Source organism: Phoenix dactylifera, chromosome 1, assembly GCF_051530095.1.
Source record: "Phoenix dactylifera cultivar Ajwa chromosome 1, Ajwa_hap1_PhDact_Kaust_v1.1, whole genome shotgun sequence".
Lineage (NCBI taxonomy): Eukaryota > Viridiplantae > Streptophyta > Magnoliopsida > Arecales > Arecaceae > Phoenix > Phoenix dactylifera.
In genome coordinates this window covers 6,117,885-6,134,336 of record NC_143190.1, presented here as the reverse complement: position 1 = coordinate 6,134,336, position 16,452 = coordinate 6,117,885, and the positions used below count along the sequence as shown (strand labels likewise).

The window sequence follows — 16,452 nt, the reverse complement described above, 5'->3', positions numbered from 1 at the left end:
ATTGTACCTTTGTACGAATGTTTTTGTCCGTAATGAATAGCTTAGATTTCACAACTAATCATAGGATAGTTTGCCCTACTATCTTCGTCGTATTATCGTATATTTTTCAATGGCAAAGAAGTTAATTTAATTTCATGACAACGGGTTAATTTTTTTTCCGAATGTTTATCATAAGAATCACCTCTCAAGCTAGGATGATTTGATGAAAATAATTTGAACAAGTTAATCTCAAAGACAGACTTGTCTAATTTTTGAACACCAATATGCATGCTAACTAAAAACAAAAACAAACATTGTATACAAGATTTATCCTTCACACTAAGGCTTGGATGATCTTGTAGTTATGTTTTATTGTTCTTTTTGTACACATAAAAAAAAAAGCAAATTCAATTTATTTTATTTGTGAAACTTAATAAACAGTGAGACGTAAAAATATGCCAAAATATTCACCGGTGGTGGTTGACCCATGCTACTTGAATAATTATTATGATTTAAAAAGAAATAATTATACCCTCATATGATCTTAGAATGGCTACAAGATAGATAATGATCCATGTACCCACTCACATCCTCATTATTGTTCATACCCAAGTGCAAATATGTTTTTTTAATTTAAACTATTAAATTGAATTTAAATAATAGAAGTTAGCAACAATAGTATAAAAAAATTAAAAAGAGGAATTATTTTTAAGATAGATATCCTAAAATACACGTGCAAGCAAGTGATCACCGGCATGTATATGCTGCAAGCTATGCATATTTTGTCAGCATTGCTTAGATGACATCAATATGTATTTTGACTTTATGCATTGATCCATCAAAAAACGTGCTGGATTTACATGATAGAATGATATCCAAAAATATGGCATGTTCTATAATTTTCATTACAAGCTAAAGTACTCTTTGTCGCTCATTTTTCTTTTGGATTTTTGCATGCTGAATATGGCATCCCCAAATTAGTCAATAATAAAAAAATATCAAACTAATTATTGATTTCATGGCATGCCTGATATTTCTATTTATAATACTGCACCCAAAATTTCAACCTTGAATGTGATCATTTAAGTATAAATTTTATTTACTTATGACTGCACATGCAGTTATATGTTCTCAAAATATTTGATGAACTAAAATCTATGACAATTTTTTAGTGGAAAAATTAATGTCTCAATAACTTGTCTGTCAAAATAATATTAATTGGTCCGTCGGTTGGTGTCACGACGATAGAAAAGTAGAAATCACATTAGTTGTGTGAGGACTCGCACGGGCGTATATTTAGTCTCGCATCGATTATTTGCTGAGTAGATCTTGAGTACTGATATAGGATCAAGAAACTCAAATAATATCTTCCGAGTAGTCATTTTGGATGAGGTGCTAATTGTTACAAATGGTATCAGAGTGAATGTGGTGCATAACTTATGTGAACTAGGAGACACTGCAGCATATATTTTTTAGAGCTAATCACAGGCCGACCGTAATACTTTTGATTAGATTTGAACTCTGTGAAGATCCTTGCAAATATATATTTAGTTCCACATCGATTATTTTTGGATAGATCTTGAATACTTATATAAGATCAAAAAAAATTAAATAATATCTTTTAACTAGTTTTTTTAGATGAGGTTTTCTATTGTTTTTTTTTTTTTTTTCCTTCTTTGGTACGACGTTAGGATCAGGGAGGAGCAGAAGATTCAAGTTCTGTGGGAGGTGATTGGAACCCGGATCTTTATATTTTATTCATTGCGTCTAGCTGAAGACGTTAACAACGAAATCTTACATGACATCCCGACAAGGATAGCTTACATTTCTCAAACAGTAGTTAGTTGACGAAATCATCCACCAAGTCGGCTTAACAGATCCTTGCCCTCCCCCCACCCCCACCACAAAAAAAAAAAAAAAAAAAAAAAAAAAACTTAATGGATGCGTCCAGGGCCCACTTCTAACATCCAATCACTCTGTCATTCGTACGGTTAAAGTCTCTATTGGTCCAAGTATTTTCCTCCTCCTAATATTTCCAAAATTGTATAATTACTTTTGCAAACAAACTTAATAACATTTTAAATTTTAAAAAAATTAATATTTGATGTAAGAAAAGATCCAAGCAAAAAAAAATAATAATTTAATTCCACTCGAGTTGTCCGAATTCGAAACGTACGGGCGTCGATTAAATTAGGAGACCGAATGTCCCACGTCTGAATGGCTCGCTGGCGGATATGCTTTTCTTCCATCTATATCAAGGTGGCGTTGGGGTGACATACCTGAGGCGGTGAACCCACAGGTCGAAGAAGGCACGCAAAAATCTGCGATCTGTATCAAACATTTACTGATGGAAGGAGAGCTCAGCGAGAGCTGCTACATAGGTGGGCTGGTCCCTCCCCCTCCCCTCCTATCTTTGACCAATATATATATATATATATCAATGCACCACTTCGAGGACTGCACCTATAAGGCTTCAGCTTCATGGTCTTGATTGATGGCTGAAATTAAAGCATAACGAAAGATAAATTGTGTTAGCATTTTGTCCAAACCATATTGCAATAGCTCTTAAAGATTTGTTTGTTTAAAAAAAAATAATAGCATCGATGTCAACCAACTTCACTAAGATCTACATCCAATTAACTTTACTGTTTGAACAAATTGGCATCCTTTGGTTTTAAGATGGATACTCCATTTGAAGGATAATCCACGTCAACGTTTGTGCTATTTACTAAATGAACCCGACATGCATATATTTTGTCTCAATCTTGTTTTACTTACTTGCGTTTAGATCTTTGGTATTGTTTTATTTTTTTAAAAAAATTTAGTGGACGGAACTTGTCTTCTCTTTTTTAATAGAAAAAGGAAAAAAAGAAAAACAAATGGCAGCAAATTTTATACAATCCAAATTTTGTAGATTTCCTACAACTTGGATGTACAACATGTTTTAATTAATCATGATTCATTATGTTAACACCAATTCTCTACCTTTTTATTTAAACCCACTTATCTACTATTTACAAAAATAAACTCCTATCCCCTAGTTATGTTTAAGATCAAGTCAATTAAACTTGTGATGTATCCACAGAAAAAGTGGCTTCAGAAATACTTACTTTAAAACCACACACACACACACACACACACACACACACACACACACACACACATATATATATATATATATGTATGTATGTATGTATGTATGCATGCATGCATGCATGCATGTATGTATAAAAGTACTTAGCGAGAAATAAAATTGCATTTGGAACTAGGATTATCAAGGACAGTGGTACTGGCTCAACACTTTTCAGGTTTAGGTGTTCCACAGCACATGATGTGTAGCTTTGTTTAGACTTCCATATTACCTAATATTCTGCTGCTTAGATATTTTGTTGAACCACCACACCAGCAAAGGGTTTCTGCAACTTTTGACCAAAAAAAAAAAGAGGGTTTCTGCAACTTATGCAACAAACTAGTGTGAGTGGTTGAGACTTGAGAACTTGAGGCTAATCAACCAACCACCATTATTTCAATCAAAAAAAACCAACCACCATTATCACCTCACACTTGAAAAGGGGACATAAGATCTTAATTATAAATACAAAAAATAAATGTGTTAGCATTCATAATCGCATCATGAGACATCAGGTGTTCATGGGTGTATAGGTCTTTTTCTTGTAACATCTCTGAACTATATTGTCTGTTTGGTGTCTCATATATAAATATGTTATATCTTATTTCAAACCCTAAATCTCTTAGAATTTCAACTATTATCTGAATTAAGTATTAGATGATACACAATTACACATGGTATGTTAGATGTCATTCATGTAGGTATGTTTTCCATTTTCTTATGATGGGAGGGGGTCTACACAGGTGCCCTAGTGATATAATAAAAGTATACCATGATACATGCTGCAAACACAGGTGCCCCCTGCCTATTTAATTTCAAATACCCTTTACTAAATTAAATTTTTATATCAGATATGCATTTACTAGATGTTATTGTTCATCTCTCGAATAATTCGTCGTGATATAATTTTGACTATTCACAATGTAACAATAAATACTGTACAAACAAACATTTTCTCAATCCAATTCATAACTATGATTAACTACATTATTGATTATTTTATGTTGAATATTAAATTTAACTTGGTGAGAGACATCAGAACAATGCGATCGACAATTTCATTAAAATCGATATATTCTTTTTTTCAGAAAAAGTCTGGATGGTGGCATTTTCATTACCGGTAGAAAATTCCTCTCCACGCAAGCATTGACACTTCGATCGAATTGCCAAACTACTTCCCTCGAACATCTATAATGTTGCAATCATCTTTATAGCCCAGCTAAACTACTTTATGCCTAAAGTCCTTATCATCCTAACCCCAAGGATAGAGTGCCTTCGCAACGAATCCTTGTTAATTGCTTTTGGTTATTAGCATTAAAGGAAAGAAAGCATCATAAACTAGAGAGAAGTAAAGCAAAGTGGTTAGCCTGTTTTGTTACCACTTAACAACCTAAACCCAGCTCAAGACAAATGGAAGCGAAAAAAGGATCATAACTGAAGTTATTGTTTTGCAAAACTTGGATTAGAGGGACCACTCTGTTCGCTGCACATGATTGCATGATCTCCCATGGCGTCTAAATCCACAACAGCACCATTTACCTTTGGACCACCTTATGAAGCCTTTTCCTCTATCATAATACTGTACTGAAAGTGTTTTAGCTGATCGGATCGGCAGGAGTCGAAAAGGGTTTATTTTTAATTGAAATGCTTGGAATTCGATCTACAGGGGAAAAATTCATAGAATTCTACAAAAATAGCACATTAGTAATTCATTTGGACAATTAACAGCTAATTAGATGAGTTTAAGTCACAACTTGCAAGCAGGCCAACAAAAAAACGCAATGAAATCATGCTGAAAAATTTAAAAGCAGAAGCAACCGAAGAAGGCAGACAAGAAGACTCGAGTTGGGTTGATATGTCTCCCTTCTTTTACATTTAAAAACAGAGAGAGGACAAAGAAAAACAGGAGAAAATTCAGAATCTATCAACTTAGAACAAGCCAAACAGGACTCTATTTTTGAGAAGTTCATTAGTTACACCAGCCCTCCAAATAGAGGAGGTTCTGTGATGCATGTCAAGGACATGCAAATGAGAAACTGAAGTTGTTACTATTATTACAGTGTCCGGTTCAACCAATCTCATCATGGCTCCCATCCAATAATAATATGGAGCTTTCTAATGTTTTATCATCTTTAGATGCACAAGTAGAATTGTTGTCAATACTGTATTAAATATAGGTATACCAAATTGGATGGGTATGAACTTGACCTTTTAAAACCATGCTCCTCATAAACACAAGCTAGTACTTGGAAGGCTAGAAATCATTGTTTCGAATAAGTTCCAATTGTCAAGATGATATAACTTATTCTTCCAATTTAAAATTTATCTTCAGAAGAGAATTATGTATCCTAATAATAACACCAACACAAAAACCATGTGAATTTACTTTTTGTTGGTAAAATCACAAGTGTGACGCATTTATTATAACATACTAAGGGAAATTGCAGCTCGGTTGATTTGGTAGTTTAAATCGATAATTGCTTGTACATAGCTATGGACTCACTTCAAAGACAATATGCATGGAAAGGAGGAAGAACAAATATATGGTACCTTTCTATGTATAGTGAGTCCAGTCCTAAAAAAATTGTTTAAAAAATGGCAAGAAAAATGTTATGAAGAGGTTTCATGAAAGCCGTTGACATTTTTTAACAACTTTATGAAAAACATCAAAACCATTACGTAAACTGGATCGATCTTATGTTTCATAATTATCATATTTTTTTTTTCTCAAAAAGAAGATGGCATATTCTAAATATTTAAATGCCTCTTATGTTTCAAGATAAGCATAGCATATGAAGAGCGTTGAATCATAGAGTCAAAAGTTCACTTCCATAGAATTGTACTAGAGTTATTTAGTTTACAGTCTAATTGGAACTAATTTTGTCCAGTTTGCCAGACCTTCACTGGTCCCTGAGTAGGTACTTTCCCTTGGCAGGAAGAAAGTGGAAAACGCCCTCCTCATTTCGCAAATTTTGCATGAAATCTAAAAGCAGCGCTTTACGTATCCGCCAACTACTTTTTATTATCTATTCATTATCCATGTCTTTGAGTAGGATTGAAGGGATTTGGAGGTGGTCAGTTTTGATAGCAATTAAACATTAAATTGCAGCATTGAATTGGACTCTCCATTGATACAACAAGCAGCTAGCATCTCCTGTCAGGTTTGCAAGGACCTGTACAAATTCTGCTTCCCTTAAATACACTTGTTAACTCAGTGAAATGAGCTAATGCTAGAATTGCAGAACCTTTTTACTTCAGCAAATTTGGAGGGTCAGTTTTGTTACACCACTTTGATCAAGAAGGGAGAACATTGAGCCTTGGAACTTGAGACTAGGATGGTCCACGGAATGTTTGTGAACAACGCATTCCACAATGAAAAAGACACGGAGTCTAGGAGGAATGATTTTGCCTGGGACCACGATGGCCTTTTGCTCATTGCCTTGAATGCTCGCTTCAAGTTCAGGGAAAGGAATTATTGGATCCCATAGTGTCTAGGAATATAGGAATATGGGATACGAACTGCCGTTTCTAATATAAAACTAGCAGTAGATAAGGTGAAGTATTCCTCCCGAGTGAGGCATTTGTACAATATTTTTGCCGGAAGTAAACCGACATGATGAGTATTTCTTGAGAGGAAAGAAATGGCTGCACTAATGTAGAGTTGGACATTGTGCGGTTGCACTATTGGAGAGTTAGGAGATTATCCAGTACTAGCCATTGTATTGGCTCATAGATCGACAATGTCACATACGTATGTATGTACGTAAGTATGTGTATATATGTATACATATGTGTGTGTGGATTTGGCTACACTTAGATGGATCTACATCGAGATCAAGTCTACATTAGATAATAAAGATCACATATCGATGATCCGTACCATTAGATATGATGTACTATCTTTGAATTGCATACGCATCCAAAAAATTATGATTTAGAGACTCAGTGATCAATATATATATAATTTTATATTATTTAGACGGTCCATTTTTTGACCATTTGATACATATATTAATTAGGAGTCTCCAAAATAAATGATTTTTGGTATAAATAGTTTAGATATAGTAAATCACATCCAATAGGTCAAATCATTAACTCATTTTTCAATCTAGACTTGACCAAATCTAAATGGAGATCGATTAACTCGAGTATAGCTGGGTCAGGTTTAATTGGATGATGGGGGTTACGCATCAATAATCCAAATCATTGGATGTAATCTACTATCTTTAACTGCTTATATATGAAAACTCATATGATTTGGAGACTTCTAACCTATCAATTTTAGTATCTCCAAATCATTTTTTTTTGTGTATGAGCGGTTCAGAGGTAGGAAATCATATTCAAAGACTCGAATCATTAATATTGAATCTCCATTATCTAATTTAACATGATCGGATTTGAATAAAGATCCACTCAAGCTTAGCAATATCTCTCTCTTATATTTTTGGGGGCATCTTACATGGCTACTTGGACGATCCTCTCCAATACTTGGTTGAATTGCAGAGGTCCAATCTTTCAATCATACTATCGCGCAATAGAAGGGTAGATGTAGTTGAAAGAGACTTTTATAATTTAACCCTAAACTAGAAACAACCCAAATTCATTGGGCAGACTTATTTTAAATTGTAAATAGGCTCAACCCAAATACCTAGGCCTCGACACAAAAAGTAGATACACAAGTCTCCGCTCCACAAAAGTAGGATTAAATGCCTTTTTCAATTTAGGTCAGGTCAAAAAGTCTTTAATCCATGCCCAACCTATTTTAGATATAATCCATAGTATCCAACTCATTTAGTCCGTATGGACCTATTATCCAACTTATCAATATCTTACTCATCAATAATGATAAATTTCGTAAACTATAATTTTCTAATTTTCAATTTCAAAATAACCCTAATCAAATTATTTTATTAAAATTTAAAATATTCATATAGAATCCGTAATTGAATTTCTCTTTCAGAAGTCTTCATAAAACATGAAAGTCTTCTGTAAATAAAGAAATTTTGAAATTGTTGCACTTTGAGAATAAGAAAAAGAGGCAGAGAATTTCCTAATTAACAAGTGATAGAAAATTCGATTTAAGAGGAAAGGAAGGATTCAAAAATTTCTAGAATATCTAGACTCAAAAATTTTCCGAGGAGTTGGAAGATAATTAAGAACCAAGAGACAAATAAATTTTAATGCATTAAAAAAATAATTATAAATGAATTATTTTTAAATATTCTTATAATCTAGATTCTAATCAAAAAATGTCAAATCCAAAAAGTTTTAGCAATCACGTCCGTCTCCACATGCATTATTTTTAATATAACTAAAAATATGGTATTTAGATTTGGTATTCAAATAAAGTGAAAAAAAGGAGAAAAAAAATAAAGTAAAGGAAAAAAAGACATGTGAAAACTTAGTATACTGTTTCCTTCACTTTTCTTCCTCTTCTTCCTCTATTTTTTCTCTTAATCATTAATTATGTAGCATTTCTTTTCATTCTTATCATGACTCCACTAGAGCATAGTCCAATGCACAATTACCACCATTTTAAGAGTTTGAACATCAATTTTAAATTTTCGTTCCATCCATGCGACCCATTTGACGGCTAAACCATATCTAACCAATTTATAAGCGGTTCGGTCTCAACCAATCCACACCTAATCCAATTATGTTAAAATCACCATCCAAAACTATTTCTTTGGGTGTTTTCAGGGGAGTTGGCGGATCCAAGTCCCCCTCTATTGGACCAAACCTGGTAGATACCTTTAGAGAACGTCCTGTGGAATAGCTGACATGGCATGTACTATTTATCGACATCACACCAACTTGACACCTAATAATCTTGTAAATTTTGTTTATTTATAACTCTAAAAGATCAACCTAATGCAAAAAATATATAAAATATATCAATTGACCCATGAAATAGTCCACCTAATCCTGCCCAACAATCTAATGTTGCACTACCATGATAGCAAAGTAGATGTAACTGGTTCCATGCACAAGTTGAATTGTCGCAAGTTACTGGAGCCACTACATTCACTGCATGGCCCAATGTAGCACACAGATAGCTGGGGAGTTAGGCTGCTTTTAAAGACCCCATTTAGCAAAGTTTTTGGTGGGCCAGAAAGCACTTTCTGATCCTTCAAAAGTACTTTTGGATGGAATAGAAATGTTTGGTAAAAAAATCGAAAATCTATTTTAACTTTGCTAGAAAGCTAAAACTTCTTCTTGAGATAAACTCCAAAATGGAACTTCTTCGGAAGAGCATTTTTAGCATGTATCGGACAGCTGTTTTGATTTATATATTTTTTTTGAACTAAAATACTCATAATAAAATATTATAATTATAGAAAATGTCCCTCTATATTACATAAATCTCTAGAAATCCCAATAAAGAAAACAAAAAACCCAAAAATTAGTTTCTAAAAATATTATATTAATAAATTACTATATTATAATAATATTATAATACATTACAATAATATAATATTATATCATATATTTATGTATTAATATATATTATAATATATTTTATTATGCTCTATTGTATAGTACTATGTAATGTTCTTTATGATCATTTTGTTATACCAAAAGTATTTTCTTAGTTTATTTATCAAACACGTATTAAAGTTTCACGGTACTTTAAAAATGTAGTTACCAAATAGAAAATTTTTTTTTATAAAAGCTCTACTTCAAAAAATTCTACTGCCAACAGCTCTGCCAAATGGGGCCTAATTCTCTTCTGATGGCAAAGTAGTTGTCTCCATATAGCTTGTCCATACATTGTCTTGGAAAATCATTGTTCCAATACCATGACCTTTCCCCAATTATTCCAATATTGGCCAGCTAATAACCATAGAACAATTCAAAAACACAATCGCCTGCAAGCTGACCTAAAACAGAAGGGAGCATCGATAGAAGTGCAAGCAATTTTGCTAGAAGTCTCTTTGTGGTCATGCAAGAGACATGGGTTCAAATTCACTTTTGTGCCCATGGTAAATGCTGGGTACCCAGGTGCAGAACGGCATCTAAGTAGTAAGCCCATCCTAAGATGAATACTCTCCTATTTCAACTTCCCCGGAGCTCCCGGCAGCACAGCTTCTCCGCCCATACGGGGATGGAGCAATGGAAGTATTGAGAATCCAAGATGATGGTCCCTAGTTGCTTTCGGCGCATTGACATATGAGACAATGCGAGCAGAATGTTTAGAGCTCCCAGGAAATTCGCAGCATATATTGCACACATCAGGAAGATATCTATAAATCAGACATTACCAAAAGAAATGGCTTGATCTCTCCTATCTCACATATCTTGATGCCCACTGCCAAACCAAGTCCAATTCCGCTTCCAGGCTATGACATCATAGTCGAGCAGCATCAGGCAACATCCAGAGCCGGTCTATCCTGGAATTTGAGCTTTAAGACCATAGCAGAGCAGATTAGGCTACTTTTGATTGATTTCAAGAAGCTGATTAGATTGATTTTGGTCCATGCTTCTTAAAACTATTTTTGTTTTTCCAGGATGGGTTGATGACAATTATTCAAACAGGATCCATTTCCAAAAGTTTTCTAACCAGATAAAACTCCAACTAACTTGCCACATTTCCAAACAGATTCTTAATCAACCAATCACAAAAACAAAGAAGTTCATAAAATGTAGAATTAATTAAAACTTAAATAGCCAACTTGTCTAATTGGAAAGTTTCTACAGAGGGTGAAAAAAAATCTCAATGCTAAATGTTGACCATATGATCAGATAAATCACCTGAAATTCATGTCGATTTACAAAGCAGGCACCCCAGGACATGATGAAAAGGACAGACCTTGGGAAGAACAGAAGTTCAACACCTTTCAAATCACTCTGGAATGGCGGCAGATAGCTGATCCAACAGCAATGGTAGCAAAGCTAGACCTGATAACGAGAGAACTGCTATATATCACCAGATAATAAACAAGAAACAATGACAACATGAAAGCTTAAAAAGCAAAATTTATTGCAGTTTGTTTATCATAATTATACTCCCAAAACCAGTTCTTCACCTAACTCCAACTGAATTCTTCAAAAATGACTATTAGATGTTAAGAGTGTCATTCAATTGATTAGAATCTCTGAGCAAAATACAGCTGATTATAATCGAAAGGTCCGAATAACACATATTCTTCAGGTTATGTACTAATTAAATGGTAAAACTAACTTACGCTTTTCCATCCTGGGATGCATAACAAGCACAAGTGGAACCATTGCCCTTACCCTTTGCATTTCCTTCTTAAGAGGAATTGAAGTCATCATGGTTGGTTGTTGAAGCCTGTAGTGCCTTGCAGATCACATGCGCGATCCTTGCAGTCCAATTTTCCCCATCTAGCATTCACTCTATTGCAGGGAAATGTCAATTTTCCAAGGCTGTCAAGAGAAGCAAAACTCAAACTATCAATTTAACTAATGGAGCATGTCACAAAAACTACCGGAACTGCTAGCAGGAAGTAGAGAAGGGAAAAAAGGACAACATTCGCAGTAAAAAAATTAAAAAAAGTTTGATTTAACCAGGAACCTTCGGTTAACAACGTTGTGCACATGGCATAGCCATTGAGAGAATTCAGCTTGTGATCCAGCTTGTACAGGGTTTGCTCTGTGAAACAATCAAAATAAATTGATTATGCAGAGATGAAAACATTGTGTATCACTATCGATTTCTTTTCTTTTTCTCTTTATTTTTTTAAAAAAAAATCAAGACTTTGACTCTGCTTCAGCAGGTTTTGAGCTTCTTCTGCCAAAAACCAAAAAGATCAAGTATACAAATAATTCATAATGGTGACACACTAAAAACTGATCATATTAACTATTAATCTGACTGTTCAGATAAATAGCAATGTTCTTGATAGTCATAATGCTTTTCAAGGCCAGTCTTCTAGCATGAAGGATAGAAAAGGATGCATGTATCACTTACTTCAAAATTTCCTTAAAATGATCTGCACATTCTTTACAAGGATAAAGTCGAGATAATATGACCATCTACATAAAGAAACAAGTTCCACGTCATCTATATTTCACATGTACAAATAAAAATTCCTATGATTCTAATGACAAATAACTCGGTGCATGCCGTTCATCTCAAATATCCATAAATTAAGGGAGGCGATGATGTAACAATCAGTGTCGAGCAAACAGATCAACAAGACTGAGATGACTATATCAAGATAATATCTCATGGATTTAGATGTAAGCCCCGTGGAAGAATACCATAAAAAGCACCAATGCATAATGCAAAGGGAAGAAAACAAGAAAGGCCTTTTAAAGTATACTGGCAAAAACCTTGCTGCATGCTATTCATATCCATAAAAATAGGGGCAGGCATGATCTGACAACAAGCATTTTAGTGAACAGATCTATAAGATCCATAAAACTGAGATGACTACACCAAGATAATATTGCATGTACCAAAATGTAATCCCTGTGGAACGATACTGTGAATTTAAGTAATCCTAAGTAATGCATTAATGATTACATGTGCCATAGGATATTGATCCTAAGTAAAACGCAAGGGAATATTTCTGGATGACCCTGCTGAATAGTAATAAAACCATTTTTGAGCAGATCATAACTACTTTGACAATAATACACTTAATGCTGTTTCTTATTCAAAACTTGAGGAAAAAAAAAAGGAAAAAAAAAAGTGAGACACCAGATAAACAAAAATTCCAACCGAACTATAGTTGGTTTAAAAAGCCTATACAATCATAATTGCCAAAATTCCATAGACATGCACTCAAGCAGGAAAACAATTAATTTGTATCAGCTCCAATTTCTAGGAACTAGACCATGAACCTTAAGTAGTCATTTTTCAATTGTTCAGACTACTACAGCATCGCTGCAATGCTAATGGCACAGCGAATTCATCTCTATCTAATCACCCTGCTCAGTGCTACACCTATTTCCCAGTCTTGCAACGAATATATGTACTTGATAACAAAGTTTGGATTGAAAGCATTGCTAGTTGATATAAGGAGCAAGATCTTGGAAACTAAATGGAATGATTAATTTAAGAAAACTTGACTTCCATTTAAATGCAATCATGTCAACTTCATAATGAAGGGCATAACAAGCATACCATACCAGTTCTTTTACATCACGTTTTTGCTGTCTTGTTGGGTGATCTGGAAACTGAAAAGTTCAGTGTCAGATAGGCATTGAAGAAGTCAGCAAGTTGCAGATGTAAATGTTTTTTTCATTAAAGAAAATTGACATAACACTTTAATATTTAAGAATTTGGTAGAAGGAAATCAAGCAGCATCTTGTCATGAAAAAACAATGGCATTGACACCAGCATTATGTTTTGGGCCATTCACACAATCAAGATAGGTTTTAACTAGGAAAGTGGAAGAAGATTTACTGAAAATTATGTCTGGTCCCTGAAACAGATCCAGCTTAGCAAGTGAAATAAATAAAAATTGAAAACTTTATATGCACATATCCAGAAGGGGATTACAAAAAAATTACAGTTATTTCAATATTGATCAAGATCTATGATCATATAGCACCTATAAGTAATCAAGAAACATGCATTAATGCATTCAGACAAGTAGTTTCAGTGAACCTGTTTTCAAGCACAATACCTTTCATCAGCCCATGATACTACTGTGACCAGATTGATGAGCACACTTAACTAGGTCTTACCGAGAGTTCTTGAGGGCATTTTAAGTTTACATATAAAAGTTTCACAATGAAGGTGAGCCTTAAAGCAATGGTGAGGTTGCTTCATTATGACTTGGAGGTTACAAATTCGAAACATGGAAACAGACTCTCCACACGTAGGGCTAAGGCCGCATACATCTGACCCTCTCCAGACCTCGTAATGAAGTTTTTTAGATGAAAGACAACACTCAGTTCGTATAACATTAAGATATGGGACAAAGCTACCAATAGTACTGGGACAATACTACTAGTATATGGGCGTATTGTTCAATATAAAATACTTAGCAACTTGAAACTAATGAAAAAAGTATAAATTATGACACTTGAACCATGGAAACACAAGATTTGGTCGCACTTGTCTAAGATCATCAAGTTTGCAAATGACATGGTAATATTCTTCATGTTTGTTCTGTTATTTCATGAATTTTAGCCAAGGAGACTAAATATGGGCAACTAACTGCTGCATGAAGACTCTGGAAACAAGTCTTACATTTAATCCATGTAGAAGTTTCTAGCACGAAACATTGACTTATTCCCCTTAATGTCTAGCAGAACGTTTTCTGTTTTTATCTTTTCAAAACCTAAATTCCTATAATTTGCAATTAACCAGTCAGCCTTAAGGTCCTTATCTCTTTATGCTTGAATAACTCCTTAAGAATAAACAATCAATAAAGACTTTACAAACTGACCACAAACATTCAGGAAAATACTTATTTAAAACATGCAATGAAAGATCAAAAGAACTAGGAGATCCTAACAGCTCCAGGTATCATCAAATTCACATCGAACACCTTGTCCAGTGATCTTTTACATAAACAATGGAAAAGTCCGATAAGTTTACATGTCGGTTGCCTGAAAAAATAAGCCCTTTTACACGAACATAGGTTTTGCAGCCTATTTATCGAACTATCCAACAACTATACAAAGGACAGGTGACAAATTTTTCATCTATATGAGTAAGCCATGCAGAGTTAACAACTGATCCTTGTAAAGGGAAATAATCAAACACCTGTGCTGCAATGGTGTGGAGCAGAGTCCAGGTAGCCCTCCCGAGCTCCTCCTTCGTCAATGGAATCGCCGACTTCTCCTGAACAAATTCGAACAAGAATCAGCAAATCAAACCAACAACTAAACATAAAGACTTCTTCTGCTGTCCGTTGGTGAGAAGGGGAGAGCGGGAGTGCCTTCATGGGAGAAGTGGCATCCGTGGATTGAGGAAGAGCGGAGGGCTTGGAGGATACAAAGAGTAGAGGCGGGGACGAGCGGTGGTGGTGGTGGTCTTGGGGCGCGGGAAAGAGGCGGGAGAGATGGGTTTGGACGCAGCGGGAGAGGGATTCGGTGGCTTTTAGGATGGCTTCCAATGGATTTTCCGACATTTTTTTTTGTTCTCTCTGCGTCGGAGGAGATGACTATGGACGCGCCGGCGATGAGAAGCGAACGAAGGCTAGGCAAAGACGCAAGGATAACGTCAGGAGGCGGAGCGGATGAAGACCTCGCGGGTATGGCTTTTGTTTTCCATTTTATTAATTTTGTGTATAAAACATATCTGATCACTGATTTTGCCAGAAAAACATCATACTTTTTTCCCCATAAACGAATTATTAAACTTATTATAATCCCAAAAATATCGATATTTATATGCCAACATTCTTAATTATTTGAAATTTAGTTCTACTTATTGTAATGGAGAATAAATATTCAGTGAATGGTTCAAATCTAACTCAATGAATTACAGATTCCAATCTTATGTATTCAAATGTTTACTTCAAACTATTTTTGTAGGGGACGGGAACTCAAATAATAATAGTCCCTTTGGATGTTTAGTTGTTGTCAGGTCCTTTAGGACCTGATCGTTAAGCTATAAAATATCTATTTTTATCGATTGAAATAGACTGAGCCATAAGGATTAAGATATGATTAATTAAAGTTGAGAAATATCCTATATTCAAGTCTGACCCAATGACTTACTTGAATGCGCCAAATTCAAAATTAAAACAGTATTGAGCATCTACAAAGTTAGTGACCAAGGACCGTCTAATAAGAAATCTAAATATATTTCTGGTCGGTGCAAATATAAAAAAATAAAAAAATTAGTTTATTCAAAAATTAAAAAAATATTTTTATATAAATCCTGAAGCTAGAATTTTATGACAATTCCATTATTTTATTTTTATATAGGCTCTAGTTGAAACATTTTTTAAAAATAGCTTAAAATAACATAGCAAGAGCAGCTTAAGTGGTTGCATGAATTCTTATATTTCAAATATTTCTTTTAAGAAAAGAAAAGGACCAGCCCCACCTGCTTTTTCTTTACATCTAGGGCTCGTTTGGTTCGCAGAAAAAGAAGGGGGAAAAATGGGGTCAACGGAAAAGTAATGAGATGCCTCTCGTTTGGTTGGAGTTTTCAAAGGAGAGAGATGGAAAAGTTGTATTTTCATGGGAATATGATTCCCACATCTTATGGGAAAGTTTTTTCAATGAGAAACATGAGAAAGTTACTTTCCCATGAGACGGGAATCACTTTATTTTTATTTTTTCCTAAAAAGATCCTTCAGCATTAAAGAAGCATTAAAGAGGCATTAAAGAACTAATTTTTATTAAGGGCATAATAGGAATTATATATAACTTTCCCAGAAAAGTGGATGGCCAACCAAACATAAGCACTT

At 34.3% G+C, this 16,452-nt stretch overlaps 1 protein-coding gene across 3 annotated transcripts; it reads right to left on the bottom strand.

The window, feature by feature from the left end:
* Positions 1-9,616: 9,616 nt before the first annotated feature.
* Positions 9,617-15,413, bottom strand: ERV1 (Erv1/Alr family protein). 3 transcript variants are annotated; one of them, XR_015976660.2, is made up of 8 exons: positions 14,971-15,387; positions 14,796-14,873; positions 13,208-13,255; positions 12,042-12,106; positions 11,646-11,723; positions 11,348-11,497; positions 10,862-11,008; positions 9,617-10,512 (listed from the first exon to the last, which is right to left on the bottom strand). XR_015976660.2 is itself a non-coding variant. In XM_017843349.5 (7 exons), exons 1-6 carry the CDS (start codon positions 15,160-15,162, stop codon positions 11,383-11,385), a joined length of 576 nt encoding a protein of 191 aa, XP_017698838.1. In that variant the 5' UTR covers positions 15,163-15,387; the 3' UTR covers positions 10,743-11,008; positions 11,348-11,382. The 3 variants fall into 3 exon arrangements, 2 of the variants coding, with proteins under 2 accessions (XP_017698838.1, XP_088575130.1); XM_017843349.5 differs by lacking the exon at positions 9,617-10,512 and having other exon boundaries at positions 10,743-11,008; XM_088719004.2 differs by lacking the exons at positions 9,617-10,512; positions 13,208-13,255 and having other exon boundaries at positions 10,743-11,008; positions 14,971-15,413.
* Positions 15,414-16,452: the final 1,039 nt, after the last annotated feature.